This window comes from Lissotriton vulgaris, chromosome 4_1, assembly GCF_964263255.1.
Source record: "Lissotriton vulgaris chromosome 4_1, aLisVul1.2, whole genome shotgun sequence".
Classification (NCBI taxonomy): domain Eukaryota; kingdom Metazoa; phylum Chordata; class Amphibia; order Caudata; family Salamandridae; genus Lissotriton; species Lissotriton vulgaris.
The window spans coordinates 615,875,137-615,902,429 of NC_141691.1; the positions used below are offsets into that span (position 1 = coordinate 615,875,137).

Genomic DNA, 27,293 nt, shown 5'->3' on the forward strand with positions numbered 1-27,293 from the left:
TGTGTGAGGTAATTAACAGTGCATGGTGAGGTCGTGAGTTCAAGTTACTTTAAAGCATGAGTTATAGTTACTTTTGTAACTAGAACTAGTGAATTTCAGTGGTTTTATTTAGTTTAAAATGGTATGTTTTAACTGACAATATCACCTACCTACAAAGTCCCTTTAAACTTAATTTTTTTGTCAGTGAATTTCTAAGTTAAAAAAAAATGTAAAATAAGATTTAATTACAATTGATAGCTAGAACTTCATTTTAACATTTATTTTCAGTGGATTTATATGTTTGTTTCAAATAAAATAAGATGTCCATCATTGTGTGCAGCATGGGGTTGGACAGTGTCTGCCTACTGGGCAGGCCCTGTGCCCAACTCCTGCATGCACCTCACCTCCTGTTAAACACCACCTTCAGCAGTGCATGGCGTGGAGTTGGGTGCCGAGCCCCCACATATTGTTTTTGGCAAAAAGTCACCAATAATTGTAATCAAATGTATATTTTATGAATTCACACATTGCAATGTTTAATAAAAGTGATTGTTATTGTTTTTAATAATGTTTTTTTATTATTATAGTGGTCGGAGTCTTTTATTTAAACATTTTCATGCCACAAAGTACAGCCATAGACTCAACCACAAGGGACCCAAGCACCACTCCAGCTGAAGAGCATGTAGCTTCAGCCCGGAGTGCCTTTAAAAATATGGTAAGGTCTCCTGTTGTCATGGGTTCAATGACCCAGACGGGTGTGGCCGGGACAGGTAGGGCTTGTGGGCAGAGGCGGCGGTGAGACAGGCGTATGGGAGAAGTCATCAGATGACAGGAAAAATAAAATAATTAAATCAATTTACTATGCACTCGTTGCATCGCCGCAAGGTCAGAGGTTTCATTTTTTTTATTTTTTTTATTTTACCTATCCCGTCCTCTGTCAACTTCAAGCCCCACCACTTTTACCTGTGCTGGCAGTGCCTGGACCCAGGAGAATGACTGGGGTTTTGGGGATTTTTTTGTTGCTTGCGGGCTGTTGCATTATCTGTAGCCCCCCAGAACATTAAATACATTTTTGGTGGTGCCCTGTCTCTTCTAGCAGCACCCCTAGACTCCAAACATTATAAATAAAAATCCCTCGCAGGGCATTATGGGGTGCTCCTTTTTTTGGAGCAGTGCATAATAAATGAGCAGCTCCTACCACACCTGTCATTCGTTACTGCCCGAGCTGAAGCAAAGCTGTGTGCCCTGCAGAGATGCCAAGGAATGGATGTAAAGGCACTAATATGACTCACTGAGAGGTATTGGGAAAATCTCACTCCTTCTGCCTGAACTTCAGAATTCTCAATCATGCCACGTCAAACACCTACCAATAACCTGAACTTACTCAGACACAAGGAGGCCATAGAGTTCAAAGTATACAATGTTCAAGAGTTAAATGATGCATGAAAAGACAACCGGCACGAGGAAGGAGGCAGTTTCCGCTCCTGGAGGAGCTTTGCACCACCCGCCTGGAAGCCGCACGGGACTCCACTGTCCAGGAGCCCGTGCGCGACTCGCACACCACAGAGGCACGCCCACCGGTGTTCATAACACCTCGCCGGTAGTGCCGCACGAGGAAGGAGGCAGTTTCCGCTCCTGGAGGAGCTTTGCACCACCCACCTGGAAGCCGCACGGGACTCCACTGTCCAGGAGCCCGTGCGCGACTCGCACACCACAAAGGCACGCCCACCGGTGTTCATAACACCTCGCCGGACCCGCTGGCGCGGGTCCCGCAGCGCCGGTAGTGCCGCACGAAGGAGGCAGTTTCCGCTCCTGGAGGAGCTTTGCACCACCCGCCTGGAAGCCGCACGGGACTCCACTGTCCAGGAGCCCGTGCGCGACTCGCACACCACAGAGGCACGCCCACCCGCCCACCGGTGTTCATAACACCTCACCGGACCCGCTGGCGTGGGTCCCGCAGCGTCGGTAGTGCCGCACGAGGAAGGAAGCAGTTTCCGCTCCTGGAGGAGCTTTGCACCACCCACCTGGAAGCCGCACGGGACTCCACTGTCCAGGAGCCTGTGCGCGACTCGCACACCACAGAGGCACGCCCACCCGCCCACCGGTGTTCATAAAACCTCGCCGGACCCGATGGCGCGGGTCCCGCAGCGCCGGTAGTGCCGCACGAGGAAAGAGGCAGTTTCCGCTCCTGGAGGAGCTTTGCACCACCCGCCTGGAAGTCGCACGGGACTCCACTGTCCAGGAGCCCGTGGCGACTCGCACACCACAGAGGCACGCCCACCCGCCCACCGGTGCTTATAACAAAGTCAGGTCGATGCAGCGCAGGACGCAGCACGGGACGCAGCATGGGACCAACGCCGGACGAAGCCCGGACAAAGGGCGGACAGTCTGTGACAGTCCGGGACAGGCAGGGACTGGGCTGGGCCAAGCCCCCTGGATCTTCAATTAAGGTACTTTGTGAGTCGTTTATCTTTCTAGTTCAGGCTATTGATCCGGAGCTATGGGGAAACGGAAGCTGGCAGAAGACTCAGGTGACCTAGCAGGGGGTGTACCTAAGGGTGGGAAAAAAGCCAAAAAATGTAAAATTAATCAACTGGCCAAACGGATGCCTAACGCTGGAGCCAACTGTGTCATGGACCGAATAGACGATCTGATTCAAGATTGTGGAGACATACTGACCTAAGCACCCAAAACTGTTGAGATGCCTGACGAGGGGACTATGCAAACAGGGTCTGGGTTGCACAAAAGGCAAGATAAGGGGGTGGTGAAAATTCCTGACCTGTTTTTGTGTAAATCTGTGACGGGGTCAGGGGCTAACACTGTATCAAATGTTGAGAATGAATCATGTGTAGATCAATTGAACCCACCCATAGATCCTGATGGTAGCGAGGTGGACTTAGAACCGTTATTTAGTAGCAACAGGTTCTCTGTTTTGTCTCGGATAAGGAGTGAGGACCCAGTAGGAGACTTGATGACGCCCACCGTTAGTGAAAATCCTATATCTGTGCCTGGCCATAATAATGTACCGATGTCCCCTGATCATTCAACCGATCCCCTGTGGGTAATTATCAAACAACTGTGTGGGTTGGTGGAGACATTGCAAGTAAAAGTCGATCACTTGACGGCCCTAGCTAATACCAAAAAGGTCACTCCTGGACTAGATAAGCTTAACCCTATAAAAGCGAGATTGACAGGCCCTACGAACAATATCATGGCTAGAGGGAAGAACTGTGTTCCACCAGCCCCGGTAACAGCTATTCCACCGACACCTACTTTGCCTATTAGGAAAGAAAGGGGAATCACACAGCCGGTAGGCAATTTGCACGCAAAGGGAAAAACTATGTCAATCTTGCCCAAAAGCGTGCCCACAAAACCTAATACCATACCTAAAACTTCACAAGTAGATGGAAGCAGAAGGGGTGAGAATAGAAAGGAGGGTTGCCTGCAAGATCCAAGATTGAGTTCCCTCAAACCTTTTAGTCTTCACCATAATGACTATCCTAATCACACTAAGGTTTATATGGTGAACGTTCCTAAAATACCTATGGGGCGAGACCATGAAACTCCGGACTCCCTAACGAATAAGACAATCCATTGGATTAGGTACATCAGGGGGTGTAGGTCTGTTATCAGGGAGGATATTTCAAAAACCACAAGAATTACAACTCCTGGTGACACCTATGACTGTATCGAGGAAGTCTTAAAAAAAACAAAGATAGCAGAGGGCTTGATAGCCCTGGAATACAGGACTTGCTCCCCAGATAACTCCCGGATTCAAATGAGATCTCAACCCTACCAAAGAAGGACACTAACTAGTGTAATGTCAGAGAGGATTATAGGTGATGCCTCTTCAGGTTTGGATAATAACGATTGACTCCAGATTGGAGAAGTACCACCCAGGGAGATAAGTAGCGATGAGGCTCCAAATCTTGCACTTGTTGTAATGGACCCCACTTTCTCTATCTCAGAACCGCCGCTCCTAGGGATGTTAAATGTACAGAACAAAGTATCAGGTACCATCCAGGATACTAATAATTCTGTAAATTCCCCTGTTACTACAGGGGCACTTCTTTCCTGGAACATTACAGGACTTAGAGCGAAAATGGACTCCCCAGAGTGGGTTTCCTTTATCAATAGACATGAAATAAGTCTATTCCAGGAAACCTGGGCTCTGGAGCAGTTACATTTCCCAGGGTACCTGAACTATGGAATCCTGGCGGAAAAGAAAGGGAAAGGTCGACCGTCAGGCGGCCTGGCGATTTAGATTAGACAAGATCTCGATGTAACGGTTAAGGTAATTCCTACTAGGCACAGTGATCTACAGGCACTCCTGCCCGAGTTCCCAAAGCGAGACCCTATTTATCTATACAATGTATATGCTAGAAGTACCGGGGGTAAGAACTCGGAAATTTTAACACTTTTGGAGGAACTCCTAGAAAGTAATTCTCTCCATACTAATATTATTATAGGAGGAGATTTTAATGTAACTTTTGAACCTCTCCTGAATGATAATTGGGACCTTTCAGATGAAGAAGATAGGACATGGGGGGTCCCCAAACTGGACTTGCCACCCATTAAAAGATGGACGCAAATTGCTATTTAACTTAACTCTTTTTGTTTAAACAAAGGAGTTAGATCTGCCAACGGTTGAAAAGTGGGTGATAAAAGTGGGGCAAATACTTATAAGACCGGCCCCCGGCAGAGGAGAATAGACTACATTCTTGTTAGCTTGAGCCTGTGGAGGTATCTGCAGGATATGCAAGTTATGGATAGACTAGAGAGTGATCATAATCCTCTATCGGCCAAAATATCTTATTGGGAATCACCAGTAGCTTTAATAAGGGCGACTGATGCTGTTATTCCAGTGGACGTCGTTATCACTAATGATATGCGTCACGTCCGCTGGGCTAAAGTTGCGGTCAATCAGGAGAACGTTGATTTTATAGCTGGCAAGCTTACGCAGGCAACCAATGATCTGAAGGGATCACTGGTAGTGGAGTGTTCAACCGGTAATAATGAATATGCAACCAGGATACATGAGGCTTTTTTTAAGGACCTACGATCAGTGTTTGTAAAGCCTTCTCAAAAAAGTGGTCCTTGTAAACAAGTTTCTCCACGCTGGTATTCAGCAGACTGTAGGCAAGCTCGTTTTGAGCTAGGTAGAGCCCTTAAAAATGGTTCGAGTTTAGATGTTTGTGTAGCCAGGGCAGCGTATAAATCAGCCATTTTTAAATCCAAGCGCCTGTGGGATGAGCAGAGGTGGGCAGACTTGCTGGAAGCAGGACATCACAAAGATCCACAAAAGTTCTGGAACACCTATAGGAGAGGTGTGGATAGTAACTCTGATAAACCTCAGAATTGGGTCCCACAGGATAAATGGGTATCCCATTTCAAACCGCTGTTTGCGATGGCAGCAGGGCAAGACTGTCCTATTGAGGTGTCTTACACACCCTTTTTGGAGTATCCCTTTACCTTGGGGGAGGTTCAGCAGGCATTGGATAACGTTGTTCCTGGTAGAGCGCCAGGAATTGACGGTATCCCAGCTGATCTATTCCTACAAGATAGAGATTTGTGGGGAGCATACTTATTACTATTTGCAAATGCAGTGGCAAGGGGAGTACCGATCCCCAAATCATGGAAAGGGGCTGAAATAATCCCTGTCTACAAGAAGGGGGACAAATCCCAGCCTGGAAACTATCGACCAATCGGTTTGATCGACACTACCCAGAAGATCATTGGTAGGTATATTTTAAATAAGGTCCAGGTCTGGGAGAGGGAGTACAGCATTTTGTCCCACTTGCAGGCTGGCTTCAGAAGTTGTGTTAGCACGGTCGACCAAGTTATGCATTTCACTATGCTATACTGGAAGACCGTTCTAATTGGCAAAGGCAGCCTCTATGCCGCCTTTATAGATTTAAGGGCGGCATTTGATTTGGTCCCTCGCCATACATTATGGAAAGTACTCACTGATATGGGAATGCCAGGGGATCCTTTGTCTCTGATAGTTGGGCTCCATCAGGAGAATTTTGCCCAGATTAGGTGGGGTAGTTCTGGCAATGTTACACCACAGTTCCCCGTAGAAACAGGAGACGATCAAGGATGTGTCCTGGCGCCAACATTATTTTCTTTATACATAAACGATGTTGCAAAAATTTTAATTGTTTCTAATGTTGATGCTCCTATTCCTGCTGGAGGTAAAATCCCCATATTAATGTTTGCAGACGATTGTCTTATAGTTTCAAAGACCCCGAGCGGGTTACAGAAGGCTCTGATAATTTTCGAGGACTTCTGTGCCGCCCGTGGTTTGGAAGTTAATGTTCTAAAATCCAAGTACATGTCTTTTAATGCACCTAAAGTAAATAGGCGCACTGTACATATGAGTACCGGCCCTCTTGAGAAGGTAGAGGCATTTAGCTATCTGGGTATCTGTATTCAACAGGATCGGTCCTGGAGACAGCAGATTGATCTGGCCACCCTGAAGCATCGACAATTATCAGGAGCTTTGACTGTAGAGCATTCTAGGTCTCCGACTAGACCAGTAAGTCCGGTGTTAGAGGTTTACAATGGCAAGGTAGTTAGCTCTACTCTGTATGGTGTGGAAATGTGGGGAAGTGAAAATCTAAAGGGGATGACTCTCAGAAAACACATTTCTTAGAAAGCTAATAAAGCTACCTCAAAGCACTCCATTGTATCCTCTGTTCCACGACTTGGGTATAACACCAATAGCCCTAATTGCATCTCTGCGCCTTATACTATACTGGCGGCGAATTTGGACTACACCGGAATTGGAAACATACACTATAGAGCTGATGGATGTGATTAAAAGTGACGGTTCCCGGAAAATCAAATGGTTGGGACATATCCAAAATATTTTGAACGAATTGGGATTAGGTGAATTGTGGAAGGATCCATTGCACGCCAGGTTCCCGCCGAAGAAGACCCTTAAGACTTTGTACTGGAACATGGTGGCTACAAAGATTTTCAGTACCACACCTTCACAATCCCTTGCTGGTTTATTTTTAGAAATCAAAGATTGTCCCAAACTTGAGGAATTCTGGGATGTCATTACAAAGCCCCTTGACCGCAAGCTCTACTTTCAGCTAAGAGTGGGAAGCCTACCTGTAAGGTCGTTCTCAAATAGATGGTCCAGTGGAGGCATGGTGGTTTGCCCAGCTTGTCCAAGTGTTCCTGAAACCATAGGCCACCTTCTGTTTGAGTGCCCAATGTATGCAGCACCAAGGCGGAAGTGGCTAAAGCCGATGTGTAGGACATTGGGAACAAGGGAAGGAATGACCGCAGTTAGACTTATCCGTACCAGTCCTAATATGTCTGTGTATATTGCGGTGGCAAAATACCTTGGATGGACATGGACGATTAGAGCCCGACTCCTGAAGGAATAACACAGTACCTAACGTTGTAGGCTGGATACCTCTTGTAAGAAATATATTTGTACAGTTTTTTTAATGATTTTTTTAACTATTTATTCATGAAATTGATAATCTGTTTTTAAAATGGTTTTATTATTAGAAGTTTATACATGTACTTTTATATGTGGAACATGCTTTTATGACAATTGTCGAAATAAAGCTTACTTGACAACCAAAACACACCACATTGCATCACTGATATACAAGGTTTTTACAGTCCTGGTTGAGAAATCAATCCGTTTTATTTTTGCCAAGTGCATAAATGTAGAGCCCAATAGAGGCCGTTTTATAGTCTGGTTTTAATTATTGCTAGGTCTGAGATGTTTCAGGAACCAAATTACTTAAAGCCTGGCCTCACCCTATTAATAATATGGTGGATGAGCCAACATAGACTCAAATACAGGCCCAGGACTCCCTATAAACAATGTGAATTCATTTCAGGAATCTGGCACAAAATAAAAAAAATTGAGAATTTGGTACTGAAATCCCTAGTACAGGGAGTTAAATGCCTGATCTACCATTATCAAGAAATTTGTGCATAGGAAAAAACTATTTGTAGACGACTAAGACAACAACATGTTTTGGGCAGGAAACTAATATGGTTCATATTGTCATCAACTGGTTGACTAGAACTTTTTGTAGGATTTTCGCTTCCACATTGATAAGAGATGGGGTGGCAAAAGGCACAACAACAGGGGCTGTCTCAGCTTTAGTCTGACTGCAATAGTCTTTACACATCAATACTCTGTACAAAAAACAGGAGAGAAATCCAGTTTGCACCACATCGTGTTCAAGTGGTGGGGTGGGGGAGCCACAGGAGAAAAACATTTGGACCCCGTGTCTTGCGGCAAGGACGCTGCTAGCTGCGGTGTGCTCATCCTAAATTCATACTCTGCCTGAAATTATAGCGCTTGTTGTTTTTTGCTACTACAATATCCTTCTTTAACTTGGAATTGTTTTTAAAACACTTGCCCTTTGCACATTAACCTGCTGCCAGGTATCCCTGGCCCCGGTCGAACACGGCAAGTGCCGTTTGTTCGGAGGGTTCCGAGAGCGGCAAAACAACTTCCGGTGAGGTCAGCGTACCAGTCTTCGAGCTCCCACCAGTACTTAGGTGGACCCTGATACGCAGCGGGCGCGTCGGCGGCGCGCCAAAGGCAAGCCTTCTGCGCCTGTCCGTGCCTGACCCGGGCCTAGGGCCAGAACCCCTGCCCTGCAAAACTCTGCACTTATCAGTTACTCTCAAGAGGAACTAGTTGAATGGAGCCCGAGGCATGCTACCTCATGCTGCCCCAGACTTGACCCTCTGAAGGAGCCTAAAGAGTGCAAGAATTGTAAGTTGCAACTCTGCTTTAATACAATTAAGCAGCTGCCACCTCTAACAAAACCAATACAGCCGGACACCGTCAAAGACAAAAAAAACATGTTACTCAACGCACGCTTGTTAATTAAACATAACACCGAAATGGCAGAGATGATTGAGATCCATAGGCTGGATTTGATATTTGTAACCGAAACCTGGGCTGATGCTACATCTGACCCAGATCTGATACAAGCACTCATACTGGATTTAACATCACCAGAGCAGATAGAACTTACGGGCGGTGTGGTGGGCTAGCCATTATCGCCAACAACGGAGTATCCGTAGCAGCATCTCCTTCTGGTACCTCAAAAGATTGCGAACTGCTATCATTCCGGATACTACTCAATATGAATGACTCTCTGAATGGTTTACTAATCTATCGACTACCTAAAGCCCAGACCCCCTTGTTGTAAAAAATAAGCCCCTTTCTGGAAGCCAGTATTAATTACAGAAATTATACTATCCTAGAAGATTTTAATTACCATCTAGAGAATATCTCCGAACACAAGAAGACCAAACTCATTGATGTCATGTCAGGCTTGGCTATGAAGCAATTAGTCAAAGAGGGTACTCGCGTCGCAGGACCTACTCTTGATGGCATTTCTACTTCTGGCTCCAGGCTTAAAATACATGAGGTCTTACCAGTATCCTGGTCAGATCAGAGCCGTTATATTTACAATTAAGGCATTGTCCCTACCAACTGCAGCAATCAATCCACTCGTGACATACACATATCAAGACTGGGCGAAAATTGATACGAATAGCCTTCAGACATCACTACTTGTAGGCAAGCCGAATATGGTAGCAGATACAAACCTGGCAGTGCATATTCCAACTTCATGGCTGTAAATACAGCGGCACCTCTAAAAACCACCTCCTCGAGAAGGAAAAAGCCTTCCAAACCTTGGTTCTCAGACACATTGAGAAACCAAAAACAGTTATGTAGAAAAATAGAAAAACAGTGGAGGTCAAACTATGACAAGAATCTGAAAAAGAAATATGCTCTTGCATTGACTACACATAAAAAACTAATTACTGAGGGAAAGAGCATATATTACACACTTATAAAATCTCTGGGGCAAAAAATTCCAGTAAAGAACTTTTTACTACCGTCAAAACATTAGCTAAACTTCCGGCCAAATCTAAAACTGACAGCAGCACAGATTTCTGTAATGTAATGTTGGGCCAGGCTTTTGTTGATAAGGTGGAGACATTATATAAAACCTTCTCAAACCGAAATCCCCCTCCTAACGAATCCCCTTGCTTAGGGAAAGATTCCTACCCGGCACTACTCAGTTTCTCTTTCTCCTCCCCTTTAAGGGAACAGATTATCCAAACTGTAAAGGAAACTAAATCTGGGGCCCCTATAGATCTCTGCCCCCCTATAATATTTCATCTTTTTCCCGAAATACTTAGCGAACAACTAAGCCGATTGTTGTCTGAGATTATTGATTCTGGACAGTTCCCTGATGCTTGGAAGCTAGCATCTGTGCTACCTTTGCTAAAAATCACTTGGACCTTGACGATCCTAACAACTATCTGCCAATCTTTAGACTTCCTTTTTCCTCAAAGGTTCTGGAGAAGATACTTAACATCCAGCTCGCCGTCTTTATCTCATCGAACAATCTTTTAGACCATTCGCAATAAGAGTTCAGAGAGGGCCATGGAACAGAAACTGCTTTAATCACAGCAAGTGAGGAACACAGGAAATCATTGGATGAAGGAGGGAAAGCCGCCCTGATACTGTTAGACCTATCGGCGGCCTTCGATACCGTCAATCATGAAATATTAATTGACAGACTGACTGAGTTGGGTGTACAGGAATCCGCCACCACCCTATTGACGTCATATCTCAGAGATCATATAGAGTGGAAATGGGCAGATCCAGCTCCCAAGTCTTCAATCTGCCATGTGGGGTGCCTCAGGGCTCATCCCGGAGCCCTTCGCTTTTCAAAGTCTATGTGGCCCCTTTGGCCGCATTGATCAGACAGTTTGGGTTCTCTGTAATATCTTATGCAGACAACATGCAAGTGGTTGTATCAATAACCAACAACGAGGATGAGACTGCCGACCATTTTAACAATTGGATTGCATCCAGATGTTAACATGGGACATACAATTGTTTAATTCTGAACGGTGGAAGGACCGAAGTACTGTTGTTGGCTTCTAATCCTCCTATCTGGTCACCAAAATGGTGGCCCACGGATTTAGGCAATTGTCCAGCACCAGTCTCGAAGGCAAAAAATCTAGGGGTTATCTATGACAGTCGGCTGACTTTTGACACCCAAATCATTAGTCTCACTGCCAGTTTTTTAGGCATTTTCAAAAATGATCAGGAAGATATTTTCCTTTATTCCCCCTGACGCTCTAAAAACATTAGTAACCGCCCTTGCACTTTCCAGGCTAGACTATGGCAACGCCCTTTACGTGGGGTTTCAGACACAACACCTGAAAAAGCTTCAGCGTCTGCAGAATGCAGCAGCCAGATTGATTTTAGACATTCCCAAATTTGAATCGGTATCTCAACAACTAGGAGCACTGCACTGGCTTCCTGTAAGGAAAAGAATAATTTTCAAATCACTGTGTTTAACGTTTAAGGGCCTCTAAGGCAGGGGCTCTAAGACAGGGGCCCTTCACACCTGACGTCACATAAAAAATACTATGTGCCTTCCAGGAACCTTAGATTCGCTCAGCTAAAACTGCTGCAAGTCCCCAGGTATAGACAGGCACGTTGGGGAGGTAGGAGCTTTTTGTTAGGAACTGCAAAAACATGGAACCTCCTTCCACTAACCATCAAAAACAGCCTGAATCTCAAATTATTCAGGAAATCACTAAAAACATGGTTATTTCTAACTGATCTATAAATATGCATTCAGCACATCCTTCTTATGCACGTTCTTCGGAGTCCTCAGCGCCAACACTCCCCCGGGCATTGGCTGCGCTTTATAAATTTAAAAATCAAATCAAATCTTGCCAGGCTGCATAATATTATTCGTTTTTGCAATCTCTACCTCTTTCAGCAGGAGATCCAGCATCTCATGCTTTGGATTTTTACATGGTCTGAGTTGCTAGTTCTGTAGACACAGGCTTCAAAGTCTCATGCTTCATAAAGGTGTCCATAATATTCTGCAAATGTGGAAGCTATTTTGCAGCCCTAGAGAGCACGAATGGCAAAACATTGGAGAAGCTTGTCCACCATGCAAGCCGTGTCATATGTGTCTTTCCTATGCTATCCAAATCAACAGAGCCTCAATCATAAGTAAGTGCTCTAATTCTAACTCTAATTTTGCTGAGTTCAGTAGTGGTAGTAATGAGGCATCTTTGGTAGAGTGAACTGACACGCAAGGATCTCCATTCCTAGGTTTATTTTTGTGATTTGATGTGGGGAATATTCGACTGGTCACCATCACATACCTGTTTCTTCCTCTGTCCAATCGACCGCCTTTCCATGTCACTTGTCACTCTGTTTTACTCAAGATTCTGAAGTATTCCCATTGCTGTCTCTATTATGCTAATGCCTGGGACAAGCTGAGGAGCCCAAAAGACGAAGCAGCAGGGATGTATTGGCAAAGAGCTCATCGCCGTTTGCTGTTGGACTTCATTAGTTACTACACCGTGAGAAGTGGGGGTGGAGGAAGTAGGTCATGACCGGAAGCGGTCATGGGATATATAATGTAGGCCAGCGGGCTTTAACAGTCGGCTAGCACCTAGTTGCCCCCTCCTTGTTCCCTGAGTTGCCGTAACATAATCACCAAAGGACTTTGGTATGACTTATCTGCAATACAGTTTCAAAGTCTAGGAAAATAACCTAACAAACATCGTGTGTAAAAAGCCAGGCCAGGAGCATCCAAATGGATCATCATTACCCTGATTCACTCAGCCACCCCTTGCATGTACCCAGCAGGCTACATAGACAAACACACACACACACACAAACAAACACTTGGGATGTTAGCGGTATGGTCTGGGTTAGAACATAGAAGTGGAATTTTACACAAGGGGAATGTAGGCTTCCACTCCAGTGACACAGACAAAAAGGTCTGGGCACAACCTTCTGTGTGTGGTAAGCCTATGGGATGCTTAATACGTCCCTCCAGATCACATAATAGGTCCGGGACTTCAATCGGTCAAGGGACTGGCCTAGGCCACTACACACACATTAGCTGATCATGAGACTAATGTCAAAACCAAAATCCAGGATACCAGTAACACAATGGAAGACTCTAGCTAGGGAAACACAACTCTACTAAGTTGTTAACTATTTCTCAGTATTACTACTCCAATAGGGACTCATCTGGCTTTTCCAAATATTAAAATTTGTCACCAGACCATCTCACCGTTTTGTCCTTATCAGATTAAGACTTGGAATTGTCCACCACTTGGTCGCGTTCCCCGTTATGAAAAAGTATCCATCTATACCATGTTCATGCGACGGGGTCACCAAACAGAGTACTGTGCATTTCCTGTTTTTGTGTGACCTTTATAAACACCTTCGCGTTGCCTATCTAAAACCATTATTTAAAAAACTGGCAACTACAACGGTTAATTTGGCAATGAGGTTACTGTTTTCCTTAGATGATCCCAATATTTGTTTTCGCACAGCCATGTTTATTCTGAAATCTGTGGTCGCAAGGTTTAGTATGGTTTTTTAATTATTCTGTTTTATTGTATCACGGTGTTGTACCAAATCGGTCTTTTTAATTCCTAATGATTTATCCCATGAATAATTTTTATGGGGTAACCCCCATTTGAGTTTTATAAATGAATGTATATGCATTCTATGCTTTTATGATTGTTTTTAATAATCGAATAAAGCTTTGAAACTTGAACTTGAAAACAGAACTGTAATCATGCAGGGGGCATTACTGTCCCAACAAAGCCTCAGGGCTTGATTATGAGTTTAGCAGTCCGTGGACCATCAAACTCATGGTACCACCACACCAGCGGTCCAACCGGCTCTGGTGCTCAATCGGCATTGCAGTTCTAAGGCTCACATATGGGCTTTAGAACTAAATCGACGCGGAACCACCAAAGCACAGCCTGTCAGACTGCACGAGGAAACCCATAATCTGGCAGTCGACTTTCATGGTGTGGGAGCGGGGTGCTGGCGTGGTGGCAGCATGGCAGCCCGCTCCAACACCACCAAAATGGTAATTAGGCAAAGGCAGAATTAGGCCTATGTTTTAAAGCATACACTGCATGGGGTCTGGGGAATGGACACAATAACTAGTTTGTTACATTTTTGGGAGGTGTCTTTGGAAGGTAATGTTCTCAGTTTAGCCAATTTAAGGTTCATCTCCTACTGCCACCTTAAATTTTCACTGCAGAGCCGTTATGCCTTTAACACGGTCAAATGCTGTCAAAATCGTTGCTGTTTTAAGTCACAAGTGACCAATATCTTGCATCAATTAGGTTGGTCTTGTGACCAATGCAAATGCTTTCATCATTTATCAACCCCTTCTATGCTCCTGACGGAAGGGTTCTGTCATGAGCCACGGTTTTTGTGTACTCATGATGAAACCATTCTGTCATGTGCACAAGAGCACGAAATCCCTCTGCTGCCAACAGCAGAGGGATTTCCTTTTTTGTTTTTTGTTTTTGCCTCGGGAGGTGGGGAAGAGCTTCCCCAACCTCTTGAGGCATTTTATTTCTTCAGTTTAATGATGATCGCGCGCTGATGTAATTAGATTGAAACTGAAATGAGCTAATAGGCTCATTTCAGTTTCAGTGCTTCAGTGCTCATGGAGCTATCCCAGCTTCCGAGCACCGAAACACACGAGGAGAATCTCCCCTTTCCAATGGTACCCCTCCCTAGTAGATCCTTGCTTGGGGATCGCCGCAGGAGGACGAACCCCAAGCAGGGATCTACCATTAGACACCATGGAGGGGCGAGCGGCCTGTTGGGAAAGGGTCTTTGCCCCTCCCATATATAAATGGGCATATTCAGTCTTTTTACCCCCGCAGGGGGGCAGAAAGCACACTATACACCAGGGATTCTTTTTTTCATAGTTCAGGGGTGGAGGCCAAACAAAAATGGTACAGACTTTATGCCCCTCAGGGGGGCAGATGGGGTTATTACCCATGATCTACCCCGCCAGGGGGGTATAAAGCCCCTCTAGGCACCAGGGAATTTTTTTAATACAAAGGGGTGGGGGCAGCCCAAAATGGGCATTCCAATGCCCCTACTTCAAAGAAAATTGCCACAGTCTTTCTGCCCCCCGAGAAGCAGATGGAGGCAGTAGCCCCTGATCTGCCCCCGGGGGGAGTAGAAAGCCTACTAGGCACCTGAGATTTTTTTTCTTCTTTATGTAGGGGTTTGGGGGCTGCCCAGAATGCGTGGTAATGGTAGCTTTTTTTCGTAGCTAAATTTAATTTTTGCTCTGGATTCCGGGTCAGAAAACATTGGGCGATCCACACAAGCTAAACATCCCTGGACTCCACCAGGTGTCTAGTTTTCAGAAATATCTGGGATTTGTAGGTTTCCCCAGATGGCCTCTGAGCCTGGGTTCAAAAACACAGGTGACTCACTTGCAAAACAAAGTATTTTTGTAATCGATCATTTTGAAGTCTCCACGGTACGTTTTGGGCCCTTTCCTGTCATGGGCACTAGGCCTAACCACACAAGTGAGGTATAGTTTCTCTCAGACTTTGGGGAATGCTGGGTTGGAGGAATTGTTTTAATACCTTTTAGATTCCAGAATGTTCCTTCACAAAAATTTGAGGAAAATGTGTTTTATTTGACTAAGTTTGAGGTTAGCAAGGGATTCTGAGTAACAGAACCCGATAAGAGGCACACACGTCAATTAATCCTAAATTGCCCTGGATGCCTAGTTTTTAAAAATGTATACGTTTGCTAGGTTTTCTTGGGTGCCGGCTAGGCTAGAGCTAGGGTCCAAAATCCACAGTTACACTGAAAAATGTATCCACATTGCACTTTGGGCCATTTCCTGTTGCGGTACTAGGCCTACCCACACAAGTACGGTAACATTTTTATCAGGAGACTTAGGGAAACCGAATACTAGAACAAGTGTTATTGCCAACTGACTTTCTGTGCATTTCTGCCTTCCAAATTTAGAACATGCGTAAAAAAAGAAGTCATTTTGAAAAATGGCCTCTAGTTCACATGCTTGTATGAGTACCCACAGTTTCGGAGATGTGCAAATATCCACTGCTTCTAAACTCTATATTTTGTTCCCATTTTGGAAATGTATAGGTTTCCTTGATACCTATTTTTCACTCTTTATATTTTATCAAATGAATTGCTATATACCTGGTACACAATGAAAAATGATTGCAAGACGCAGCCTGGTATTGGCTCTGGCTTCCTTGGTGACCCTGCGAGTCCTGAATATCCCCACAACCAAAAGTGCACGGCGGACGTAATGGTATATTGCTTTTAAAAATCTGCCATACTTAGAATAAGTTACAGGTGAAAATGTGGGCTCAAATGGCTGTTTTTTTCAACTCAATTACAATATTTTTTATTTTCAACTGTTTCTATGAAATAAATAAATTGAAGGATCTACACAAATGACCCCTTTCTGAATTCATAATTTTGTCTACTTTTCAGAAATATATAATTTTCCAGGATCCAATATTGCTTTCACACCCAATTGTACCACTAAATGGAAAGAGGTTGAAAGCACAAAAAATAGGCTATGTCCCAGTAAAATGTCAAAAGTGTGTAGAAAATGTTGGTTTTCTGACAAAAGTCTGCCTGCCGCTGAAATCTTTTTTTCTGAAAGTGGCATCAGATACTTAGTTTATCAGTAAGACATTCCAGTTCAAACCCTGATGTTGAAGATGACTGAACACACCATATCAACTTTATGACTTTAACTTCAAAGGTGATGAAGTCCAACAAACTACATTCTGGAAACTTCCATCTGATTTAGCGCTCCCAGTAAGAGAGAAAAAGTATTCTTTTTATAACAGAAGCTCAAATTACTTCTGGAAAAGCACTTGGTGATATAGCACCCTCCACCGAGAGAGAAATATTTCTACTGTTTCATAACCCTATGTATGTCATGGTATTGCTTGTTTGCTGTGTTTTTCACTGCATTGTGACGTAATCTCTTTTCAGACGTGCCCTTTTTTCTATGAAACACTGCAATACCCCTGCTGTGGGGCATTCCACCCTATGGGCCCTATTACCAGTTTTACGGTGCAGCAGTGGGACTGCCCTACTGCGACACCGCCAAACCTGTGTTGAGACCGCCTTCCCTATTAGGACTTTTTAAGTCTTTATGGGCTTTTCCTTTGGCATTCCCATGGTGATGCCTATAAAATAGGCACCACAATGGGAACATCATAAGAAATTCCAGCATGGCATGGACTGAAAATTCCATGCAGTGCTGGAACTTCTAGTATGCTGTGCCCCCTGTGTGCATCCACAAGGCATGAGGTACAAAGGGTTCCTGTAGGGTCCCCCTTTCTTTCCTCTCCTCCACTGTTTTCATGGAGGAAAGACCATGATGAAAACAGTGGTGGTGATAAGTCATTATATGTTTAGCGGGACTGCCGCAGTCCCGTCAACCATATTGATGCCTCTGGACCGCAGCACCACCACCAGGGAACGGCGGTTATCTGGCGAAGTCGGTGATCTCAAGGCAGCACAACCACTAGGGTCATAATGGGGCGGTTGCAAGACTGCCACTGCCTTGCCACCACGAGTCTGGCAGTCCTCGGACCGCCAGACTCGTAATCTGCTCCAATGTGTTGTATAGGGTACTCTACTGCAGTAATAAACCACGTTCTTTGGTGTAAATACTGTGATTTTGTTTATCACTTGAGAAATATTTGTTGTTTTATTGTTTTCAGTTAGATCTTTGTCCACCATGGTGAATCGAATAGAACTGCTGTCAAAGCAAAAGGGGTAAGTTTGGTTTATTTTGTATATCACTGGTTGATAAAGAACGATAATTTTACATTTTTGGGAGGGGCGGGTTTATACAGTAGATGTACATCTTATAACAGAGTATTTGAAGAAATTCAGAGCGAGTGAGTATGGAGTATTTGAAGAAATTCAGAGCGAGTGAGTATGAGAGCGAGTGAGTATGGGTCACATCTCTACAAATCACTAAGAGGACATCATTTTTCTGAAATTTCAATAAAAAAATACCTTCCTACCGGAAGTAAAACGAGATTTTTTTCATGCATCATTAATTATCGAGTTATGTATAGAACTAATTAAATGCAGTTTTTTAAATTTAATTTATACCTTAAAAAACGTTGTTGGAATATTTTATAATTAAAACAATATTTTAAAAAGTGTACATTAAATTAACGTATTTTACATTCGAACAATTTTAAATAATTACGTTTAGCATTTGTTCCTAATGGGTTTATTTTAAGTCCCTGTCGCCATTATTTTCCATGTGAAGGTAATGTAGTATCCGTGATTTGCCATGTGTGGTTTTTACTACGGTTTCATTTTTGGCAGTAGTAACTTGAACTTGTAGGTTTTGCTCCATCCTATTTTTCAGGAGGTAGAGATGTGGAAGTCTACACTTTTGGGTTACTTTACTCTCTTTTTTTTAGTGAATAGTCAAAAGTGGTAAAGTTACTCAAAAGTGTAAATTGCCTGTGTAAATTATTCACAAGTGCAACTTACCTTTGTGACTAGTCCCAACATTGTTCACGTGCCTTAAAATCTTAAAGGAAGTTGCTTCTGTTTTATGTCTTCATTCTTCGCTCTGCTAGTGTTGTATTGCTACGCTATTTTTCCAGGTTATATAGAGTAAATGTAACACATACTTCCGTGTAATTATTTTTCATAGTTAAGTCTGCAGCAACGGTTAGTAGGTGGTGGATTCCATTTGGCTCATTATGTTAAGCTGGCTGGCTGAAGTCTGCGAGCGACCTAGAAACTATGCTGCTATAGAATCCAAATGACTGATAAATGGGTTTACCAGGTAGCTTACTATAACTGAAGACAAAAACTTTGTCTTCACCTCCACCCAGTAGCTACTTTTTAGGAAATTTGCAATGGCCAAGGATTTTCTCCCCGTTTTTGTGGTTCTCCGATATATTCAAATCAGGAGGCCAAACCAGGAGACCTAGAAAACAATATCTTTCCTTTCCCTAATGCCAAAGAATGTAATCGCAAGACACAGCTAGAAGATGTATTCTTTTCCCACTAACTGTACAGACCAATATTTATACGCAGTGTTGCTCAAGTAGTTGATCAGTGGTCTAGATGTTGCTGTACAAAAATTTGTGTTCGAAATCCTTCCCTTTTTCACTTTTCGCAGGCAGTGCTTAATTTGTAAAATAAGTGCAGGGGCCCTGACCAGGAAGCAACTGCAGCTTGCACCACCCATTGCCCCTGTAATCGATGCCAAAACAACTAACCATCTCTCTCGCCTGAAAGTGCAATAGTTCATATTACTTGAGGTCCCCAAAGCTAAAGGAATGGCAGGGGAGGCAGGTATTAGTAATGTTTTATGTATATTGTATTCATAGACAACCGTTCTGCTCATCTCTAATTTAGATGAGCAGCACCACCATGTGAACAACTGTCAGCGTAGTGTTGACAATTAGGTGCCGAGCACTGGAAACCACTGGCTAAAATTAAGCACTGTTCACAGGTTTTGTAATGGCTATGTATTGTGACATAGTGTTTATTATTTTTTTTCAACATTCTGGGAGCCGATATTGACTAGTGTACATGCAGAATTGTGAACAGTGTTCCTTTTCTCTCATTCCAAGAACAATCCTTCTATCAATCATAGACACCAAACATTATGGCGCTCCCAGTACTGACTGAGTTTCACAGTCTGTAGACCTGTGAATAGCATCTGCTTTCATGGATCCTCTTGTAACACTGCCTCCATCGTTAAGACATGCAAACTTATTAATCTTAGGGCTGTAAGGTCATATAAAGGGTGCAGGGGTAAACATTGATTTTTCTTCTATTAAGCTGGCATTATGATTGATTGATTGAATAGAGATTTGTAAAAGCGCTACTTTGCCCGAAGTGATGGAATAAAGCCAGGTACAGATAAAAAGACACAAGGTGTAGAGGCCTAGGGGTAAGCTTCAGTAAAGAGTAGAGTTTTAAGGCCCTTTCAGAAGAGCAGAAGAGATTCCTGGCCCCTGAGTTCCGGAGGGAGCTCATTCCAGAGTCTAGGGGCTAAAGAGGAGAAGGCCTTACCTCCCCATCTCGCCTTAGCGACTCAGGGGACGGTCAACAAGTTCTGACCGGCAGAGCGCAGGGCTCTGCCGGGGACATAGGTCGACACTAGGGTCCTGATGCCTTCAGCTCCCGCACCATGAAGAGCCTTGTGAGTGATGGTCAAAATTTTTAATTTTATCCTGGCATGTACCGGGAGCCAGTGGAGATTTCTCCTAATCCTGGTACCTGAAGAACGTCTGGGGCATTAACGACAAATCTCGCTGCCACGTTCTGGACGACCTGCAAATGATGGAGAAGTTTATTACTCATGCCAAGATATAAGGCATTGCAATAGTCCAATCGCGAAGATAAGAGGGCAACGGCAACCAGTTTCCGGGCATCAGGAGAGAGGTAGTGGGTAAGTTTTCTTAAGACCCTTAAGACCCCGCAGCAGGTTGAGACTGTTCTGTTTACTGGCCTATCAAAAGCAAGTGAGGTGTCAAATATGACTCCCAAATTACGGGCGACGGAAGAGGGCTGGGGACAGGATCCCGGTGTTTGGGGCCACCAGTCTTCTGACCAGATCTCCCTATTTCCACCAAAGACCAGGATCTCCGTCTTTTCCCCGTTTAATTTAAGGAAGTTCGAGGCCACCCAGCCTGCCACTGCTTCCATACAATTTCGAAAGTTTAGGGCCGTGGTCTCAACAGATTGGGACAAGGAGACCATGATCTGGGTGTCATCGGCGTACGAGAGCACTTCCAGTCCAAAAGCTCTAACAAGCCTAGCAAGTGGGGCCACATACACGTTGAAGAGTATAGGACTCAAAGCAGAGCCCTGTGGGACCCCACACTGCAAAGGCATGGCATTGGAAAGGAAGTCACCCAGTTTGACCCTTTGTTTCCGATGGTTAAGGAAGGAGGTGAGGAGGCTCAGAGCCAGACCCTTCACTCCCGTCTCACAGAGGCGGGAGGCTAGAATTGTAGGGGACAGGGTGTCAAATGCTGCTGTAAGGTCGAGTAGGATCAGAAGAGTTGTCTGACCACTATCGACCTTAGCGCGGATGTTGTTGACCACCACTGTAAGGGCTGATTCAGTGCTATTCGCCTTTCGGAAACCATGTGGAGATGGATCAAGCAGGCAGGTCTTATCCAGAAAGGCGCTAAGATGGAAATTCAGATGAGCCTCCAGCATCTTAGCTGGAGCGGGAAGAAGGGAAATGGGACGAAATAATTATGATGTGTATTAATGCATTTGATAATTCTATAGACCTTGGATGCCCATAGTGAAGACCTATTTCCGACCACAGCAGCTTAGGATTTCTCACTTATGCTTAGTATCAGGCATTGATTTGATGAAGTGTTTTTTTTCGGGTGCAGAATTTTACAAGAATATATAATCTTTGAAAAAATTCAAGTTTTGCTGATAAATACATTTGGATAAACTTGTTCTCAATGCTCCAATCTACCAGGGTCCATGGAATTATCTGACTCATATATTGCATTTTCTGAGTAACTAAAGTTCACCCTCTGCAGAGGATAACTAATTTCATTTTTAAGTATTCCTGGCTCATATCATTTTTAAGTATTCCTGGCACGCCAGACCCTTCCCACATAGAAAGATATTGCTCTTTCGCGAGAAGGGATGCATATGAATCTGGCTAAAATGTATCAAGGCCTCAAATAATGAAATCTGGCATTTAGCCAAATTATAAAATAATTTGTATCTCTAAATCAAAAAGAAAATTCTTCAAGCACTGGAGAACTCGTTGCTTAAAGCGCAAGGCATTTCTCTTCTTCTCTCTTCAAACAATTAGGTCTCTGGCATGTTTTATAAATATTTCCCAATAAAATACCAAGGTTTTTGGGAGAGGCCAGCACCTTTTTTCCTGTGACCTCCTCAGTCTCTTCCAGCAAGCAGGTGGAGATTCCACATTGTGTCTGAGTTGGTTAAAGATTGGGGCTTGATCAACTTTCTTTATGATGTAAAAAGATGATTTTTCTAATGCAATTGGCTCTGAGGAAGCATATCAATTAGAAGTTCTTTGTGTGACTAATTGAGGATGTGGAAGTTCGGATGTCTACTGAGCAACCTCTGACCCTGCTTGCAAGCCAAGTAGCTCCCCTGCTGCCACACAGCTCCACCTGTGCGCCAGTGCCTCCCACGCTGCCGCTGCCTCCCTGCCCACAAGTTCATTCCTGCCATTGACTGGTAGAGTGTCTCAGTTTTTTGGTACCTGTATTACTGTGATTCTGTAATTTATTGTACTGTTTTTCTGCTTGTACCGTCCTCCTTGTTTGGCCTCGTTCCCCCCTCCCCCCCTTGTTTGCCTTCTGTTCCTCTGCCCCTATTCCACTGCTCCTCCCCTGCGACCCCGCCCCCTTGCCGCCCCGCTCCCGCCTCCCAGCTGATCCTCCCTCCCCGCCTTAAATGACGGCCGCTGCGTGGAGTAGAAGCAACCTTTGACCCTGCTTGTAGGCCAGGTCGCTCCCCTGCTGCCACACAGCTCCACCTGTGCGCCAGTGCCTCCCACGCTGCCGCTGCCTCCCTGCCCGCGAGTTCGTTCCTGCCATTGCCTGTGGTAGAGTGTCTCCGTTTTTTGGTACCTGTGGTGGAGCCTAGAAACTAAAATTCTTTATAAATGATGTCATAATCCACTATCACACTTACACTTTCCAATCAATACCAGGCCCATAAGAAATTATGAGGTGAATAGATACTATATGTTGAATTTGACATTAAACTATCTACAAAAACAAGTCCAGCTTGTCATTTTGAAAAGTTTATTTTTTAAAATTCATAAGTGAAAATCTTTAATAACTCACTTTATTAAAATCAAACATTTAGTTTTATTAATTCAAATCACATTAATCATTGGCACAATGTAAGCTGTCAGAAATAATCAAAATGATGAATTTAAGAAAATCATTAGCTTTTTCTCCAAGTTAATTTTCAAACCTGAAAGGGAAACAAATAATAAACAGTTGCATGCTTACACTCTCCCAAGGCAATCCGACAGCGCTTCGCCCCTCTGGAAAAGACCGTCCCAAACCCCACAAGAGAGCCAATTTTATATCATTTTTCGCTCTCAAAACTAACTAAATGTTATTATTTTGAAAAGTTCAGCACTGTGATTGGTTTATGGCCATCAGGCCACCTCAGCTACCAGTCCAGAGAATATGCGCGTCACCGTGCCATTGTCCATCTAGAGTGACAACAACTTCCGAGGCATTGCAACAAAAAGTTGCCAATCTACTTCCACCAGAGCTCGGCAGATTCACGCTTGTCACTTCCTCGGCCTTGAATAGGAACATCCAGAGCAGTCCATGGAAATAAACTCCATTAAAAAAAGTCTTTCTTTTATAAAAAGTCTGAGCCACGAAAAGTAAGTTCAATAAACTCTTGCAAAGTTTTTTTTTTCTTTCAACGTGCAGCTTGGCTCAGCTTCTGTTCAGTTCAGGCCGACCAACTTTTCTTCAAAGCAAGAACTAGGCCTCAGCTCACTCTTGAGCTATTATTTAAACAAACACAAAAAGAGTGATTAATTCAAGTAAAGCAAACCCTTATGTACCACCCAGTCCCTTGCTAATTATTAATTAACCCACTAATAAAAAGACATTTAGCAAAAGCAAACATTTAAAGCAACACATATAATAACTACCATTCTTCATGTAATCCAGCTTTATGTTTCTGAAAGAGTAAAAAGATGATTAAATAATACACAGACAGACAAACACAACATAGGACATACATGTAAGCACATATAAAGGCACATGCCATGAATGATCAGCTGCATATTAATAGTGACAAAGACAATAGGACAGACATAATAAACAGGACAATATTAATAATGTGTTACAAAAACAGACTTGCAAATGCAACAAAAGCACATATAATTAGTTTCCCGCGTGTTCATGTGTGGTGCAAACTTAATCTAGATTGGTTTAATCAAACAAATCATGCAAACACTCATTAATGTATTATTTTAAATTATGAGAGTATGACATCACAAGCTTGAATAAAGTATTTTCTAAAGCTCGCTCTATCGCCTGTATTACTGTGATTCTGTAATTTATTGTACTGTTTTTCTGCTTGTGCCGTCCTCGTTGTTTGGCCTCGTTCCCCCGTGCCCCCCTTGTTTGCCTTCTGTTCCCCTGCCCCTTTCCTTCCGCTGCTCCCCTGCGGCGCCGCCCCGCTCCCGCCTCCCAGCTGATCCTCCCTCCCTCCCTGCCTTAAATGGCGGCCACTCTGTGGATGCTCCGCTGGCGTGCCAGAGGCAAGCCCGTCTGCACCCGTCCGCACCTGGACCGCGCCCAGCACCAGAACCCGTGGCCCCCGCACACTCCACAACACCAGACCCCAGTACGACGCCAGCACTCTCCTTACACCCCGGACGAGACCACACCTGCATCCAAGCCGCCCCAAAATGTACACACTGTCCCTTCTCCTGCCGCACCTACAGTTTCACCTGCGACAGAGCCAACAAACCTCCTAAGATCGGGCCCAACCACCTCAGCTGCATACTCCTGAACACACGCTCTGCACGAAAACACGCTGTCGCGCTCTGGCACCTACTGGACACCCTTGCCCCTGATGCAGCCTTCCTGACCGAAACCTGGTGAAACGATTCCACGGCACCCGACATCGCCATAGCCATCCCAGACAGATACAAGATCACTCGCAGGGATCGCACCAACGGAATCGGAGGAGGAATAGCCATCGTCCACATGTCCACCCTCAAGGTCTCTACCCACGCGGACGACATTCTCAACACCGCCGAGCACCTGCGCTTCCAAATCCACACCAACCCCAACACCACCCTCCGAGGAACACTCCTCTACAGACACCCCGGGCCCAATTCAGCGACTCCATCGCCAACCTCGCCAGCACCCACACACTCGCCTCCACGGACTACATCCTCCTCGGGGACCTGAACTTCCACCTCCAGAACAACAACGCCAACCCCACCAACTCTGCCACCCTGATCGACGGCCTCGGACAACTCGTCACCACACCCACCCACGCAGCCAGCCACACGCTGGACCCCATCTTCTCCACAGGCACCCACGTTGCCTTCGACCACACCACCGAACTCCACTGGGCCGACCACCTCTGCATCCATTTTACCTTCAAGAAACCAATCACGCACCACGGCACCCAACAGCGGCCCCACCACTGCTGCAGCAAAGTCACCGAAGACCAGCTGATCACCACCCTCGCACAGAACCCACCCACTGACCCCACCAACCCAGACACCGCAGCCCGCAACCTCAGACAGTGGATCGACTACTGGGCCAACACCCTCGCCCCGCTCAAGAAGTACTCCAACAACCACACCAGCAAGAGAGCCACATGGTTAACCGACTAGCACCAAACCTCCAAACGCACATGTCGGAAACTAGAGAAGATATGGCTCTGCGAACGCACAGCTGACAACCACGAGCCCACAAGGATGCCACCCGCAGACATCATCACCTCATCAGATTAGCCAAAAGATCCTCCTTCAGAAACCTCCTAGATAACAACTTACTAGACAGCAAAGAGCTCTTCAGCATTGTAAAGAAACTCTCCAACCCCAGCGCCAACGCAAACGACATCCCGCCCTCACAAGAACTGTGAGACTCACTAGCCATCTTCTTCCACCGCAAGATTGCTGACATCCACGACAGCTTCAACACCACGACCGCCCGACTACGGCAGACTCCACTTCCCCTGTGAACACCTCCAGCGCCAACCGCCTGACCTCCTGGTCCAACGTCAACGACGACAGGACACGCAAGGTCATGAACTTCATCCACTCAGGATGTTGTAAATGTAAATGTTTTTGTACTTGTATAGCGCACAGCTACCCGCAGTGGGTTTCCCGGTTCTTGCTTAGGGAACCCGTCCTGGTATTCCCCTGTGAGATAACCCCAGCAGGGTATCCACAAGGTGAAAGCCAGGCATCCCGCCGCGAGGGGCCGTTGTGGAGATTAAGCAAGCTATTGCCCAGAGTCGCAGAGTGTGAACTCGTGAGTCGAGAAGGCACCGGAGCGAGAATTATCGAGTCTGTGGAATTTTTTTGAGCCCATGACCCGCGTAGGCGGGGAATTGAACCCTGGTCCAGGGCCGATCTCAGCTTCCGGGTCTGCCGCCTCTAACCCCTGAGCCACACTTCTCCACAGACCCATGCTCAGTCAGACCCGTGCCCACACCACGTATTCAACAAAGCAGATGCAGACATCGCACCCAAACTACGAAAGGTCATCAACATCTCCTTCGAATCAGCAATATTCACGGAAAGCTGGAAACAGGCCGAAATCAACGCCCTCCTCAAGAAGCCCAAGGCGGACCCCAAGGACCTAAAGAATTTCCGGCTGATCTACCTGCTCCCGTTCCCGGCGAAGGCCATCGAGAAAATCGTGAACATACAATTGGCCAGCCACCTGGAGGACAACATTTTGGACCCATCCCAGTCCGGATTCAGACGAAACCACAGCACCAAGACTGCCCTCATCGCCGCCACAGACGACATCAGGCGTCAACTGGACAGCTGCAAAACATCAGCCCTCACCCTCCTGGACCTGTCCGCCTCCTTTGACACAGTCTGCCATTGCACTCTAAAGAAACACCTCCTAGAAGCCGGAATCCAAGAGAAGACTCTTGACTGGACCACGTCCTTCCTCTCCGGAAGAATCCAGAGCGTCCGCCTCCCACCCTTCCGATCCGAAGCCACCGACATCATCTGCGGCGTCCCCCAGGGCTCATCCCTCAGCCTGACGCTGTTCAACGTCTACATGGCCCCCCTCACACAAGTGGCCTGCCATCACAACCTCAACATCTCCTACGCCGACAACACCCAGCTCATCCTCTCCCTCACTAAGGACCCACACACCGCCAAAACCAACCTCCGCGAGAGAATGAAGGCTGTCTCTAACTGGATGAGGAACAGCCGTCTGAAGCTGAACTCAGACAAAACGGAGGTCCTCATCCTCGTACCTACCCCTTCAGTCTGGGACGACTCCTGGTGGCTTACCACACTGGGAACAGCACCTACACCCACTGACCAGGCACGCAATCTTGGATTCATCCTTGACTCCTTCCTCTCCATGTCTAAACGGTCAACACCGTCTCCTCCTCCTGCTACAACACCCTCCACATGCTCTGCAGGATCTAAAAGTGGATCCCGACCGAAACCAGAAGAACGGTGACACAGGCCCTCGTCGGCAGCAGACGGGACTACGGCAATGCACTCTACGCAGGAATCCCAGCCAAACATCTACGACGACTACAACCCATCCAAAACTCCTCCGCCCGACTGATTGTCAACGCCCCCCGCTGGAGCCACATCACCCCTTTCCTGAGAGACATACACTGGCTCCCCGTAGACAAGAGGATTACCTTCAAGCTCCTCACCCACGCACACAAA

General features: G+C 45.4%; 1 protein-coding gene across 1 annotated transcript in view; it reads left to right on the top strand.

The window, feature by feature from the left end:
- LOC147722334 (mediator of RNA polymerase II transcription subunit 1-like) overlaps positions 1 to 27,293 on the top strand; it is a 597,606-nt gene that overhangs the window by 178,851 nt on the left and 391,462 nt on the right. The window contains exon 4 of the mRNA XM_086966831.1: positions 17,590 to 17,644. Coding sequence (XP_086822957.1) covers positions 17,590 to 17,644 — 55 coding nt within the window. The remainder of the gene's footprint in view (positions 1 to 17,589; positions 17,645 to 27,293) is intronic.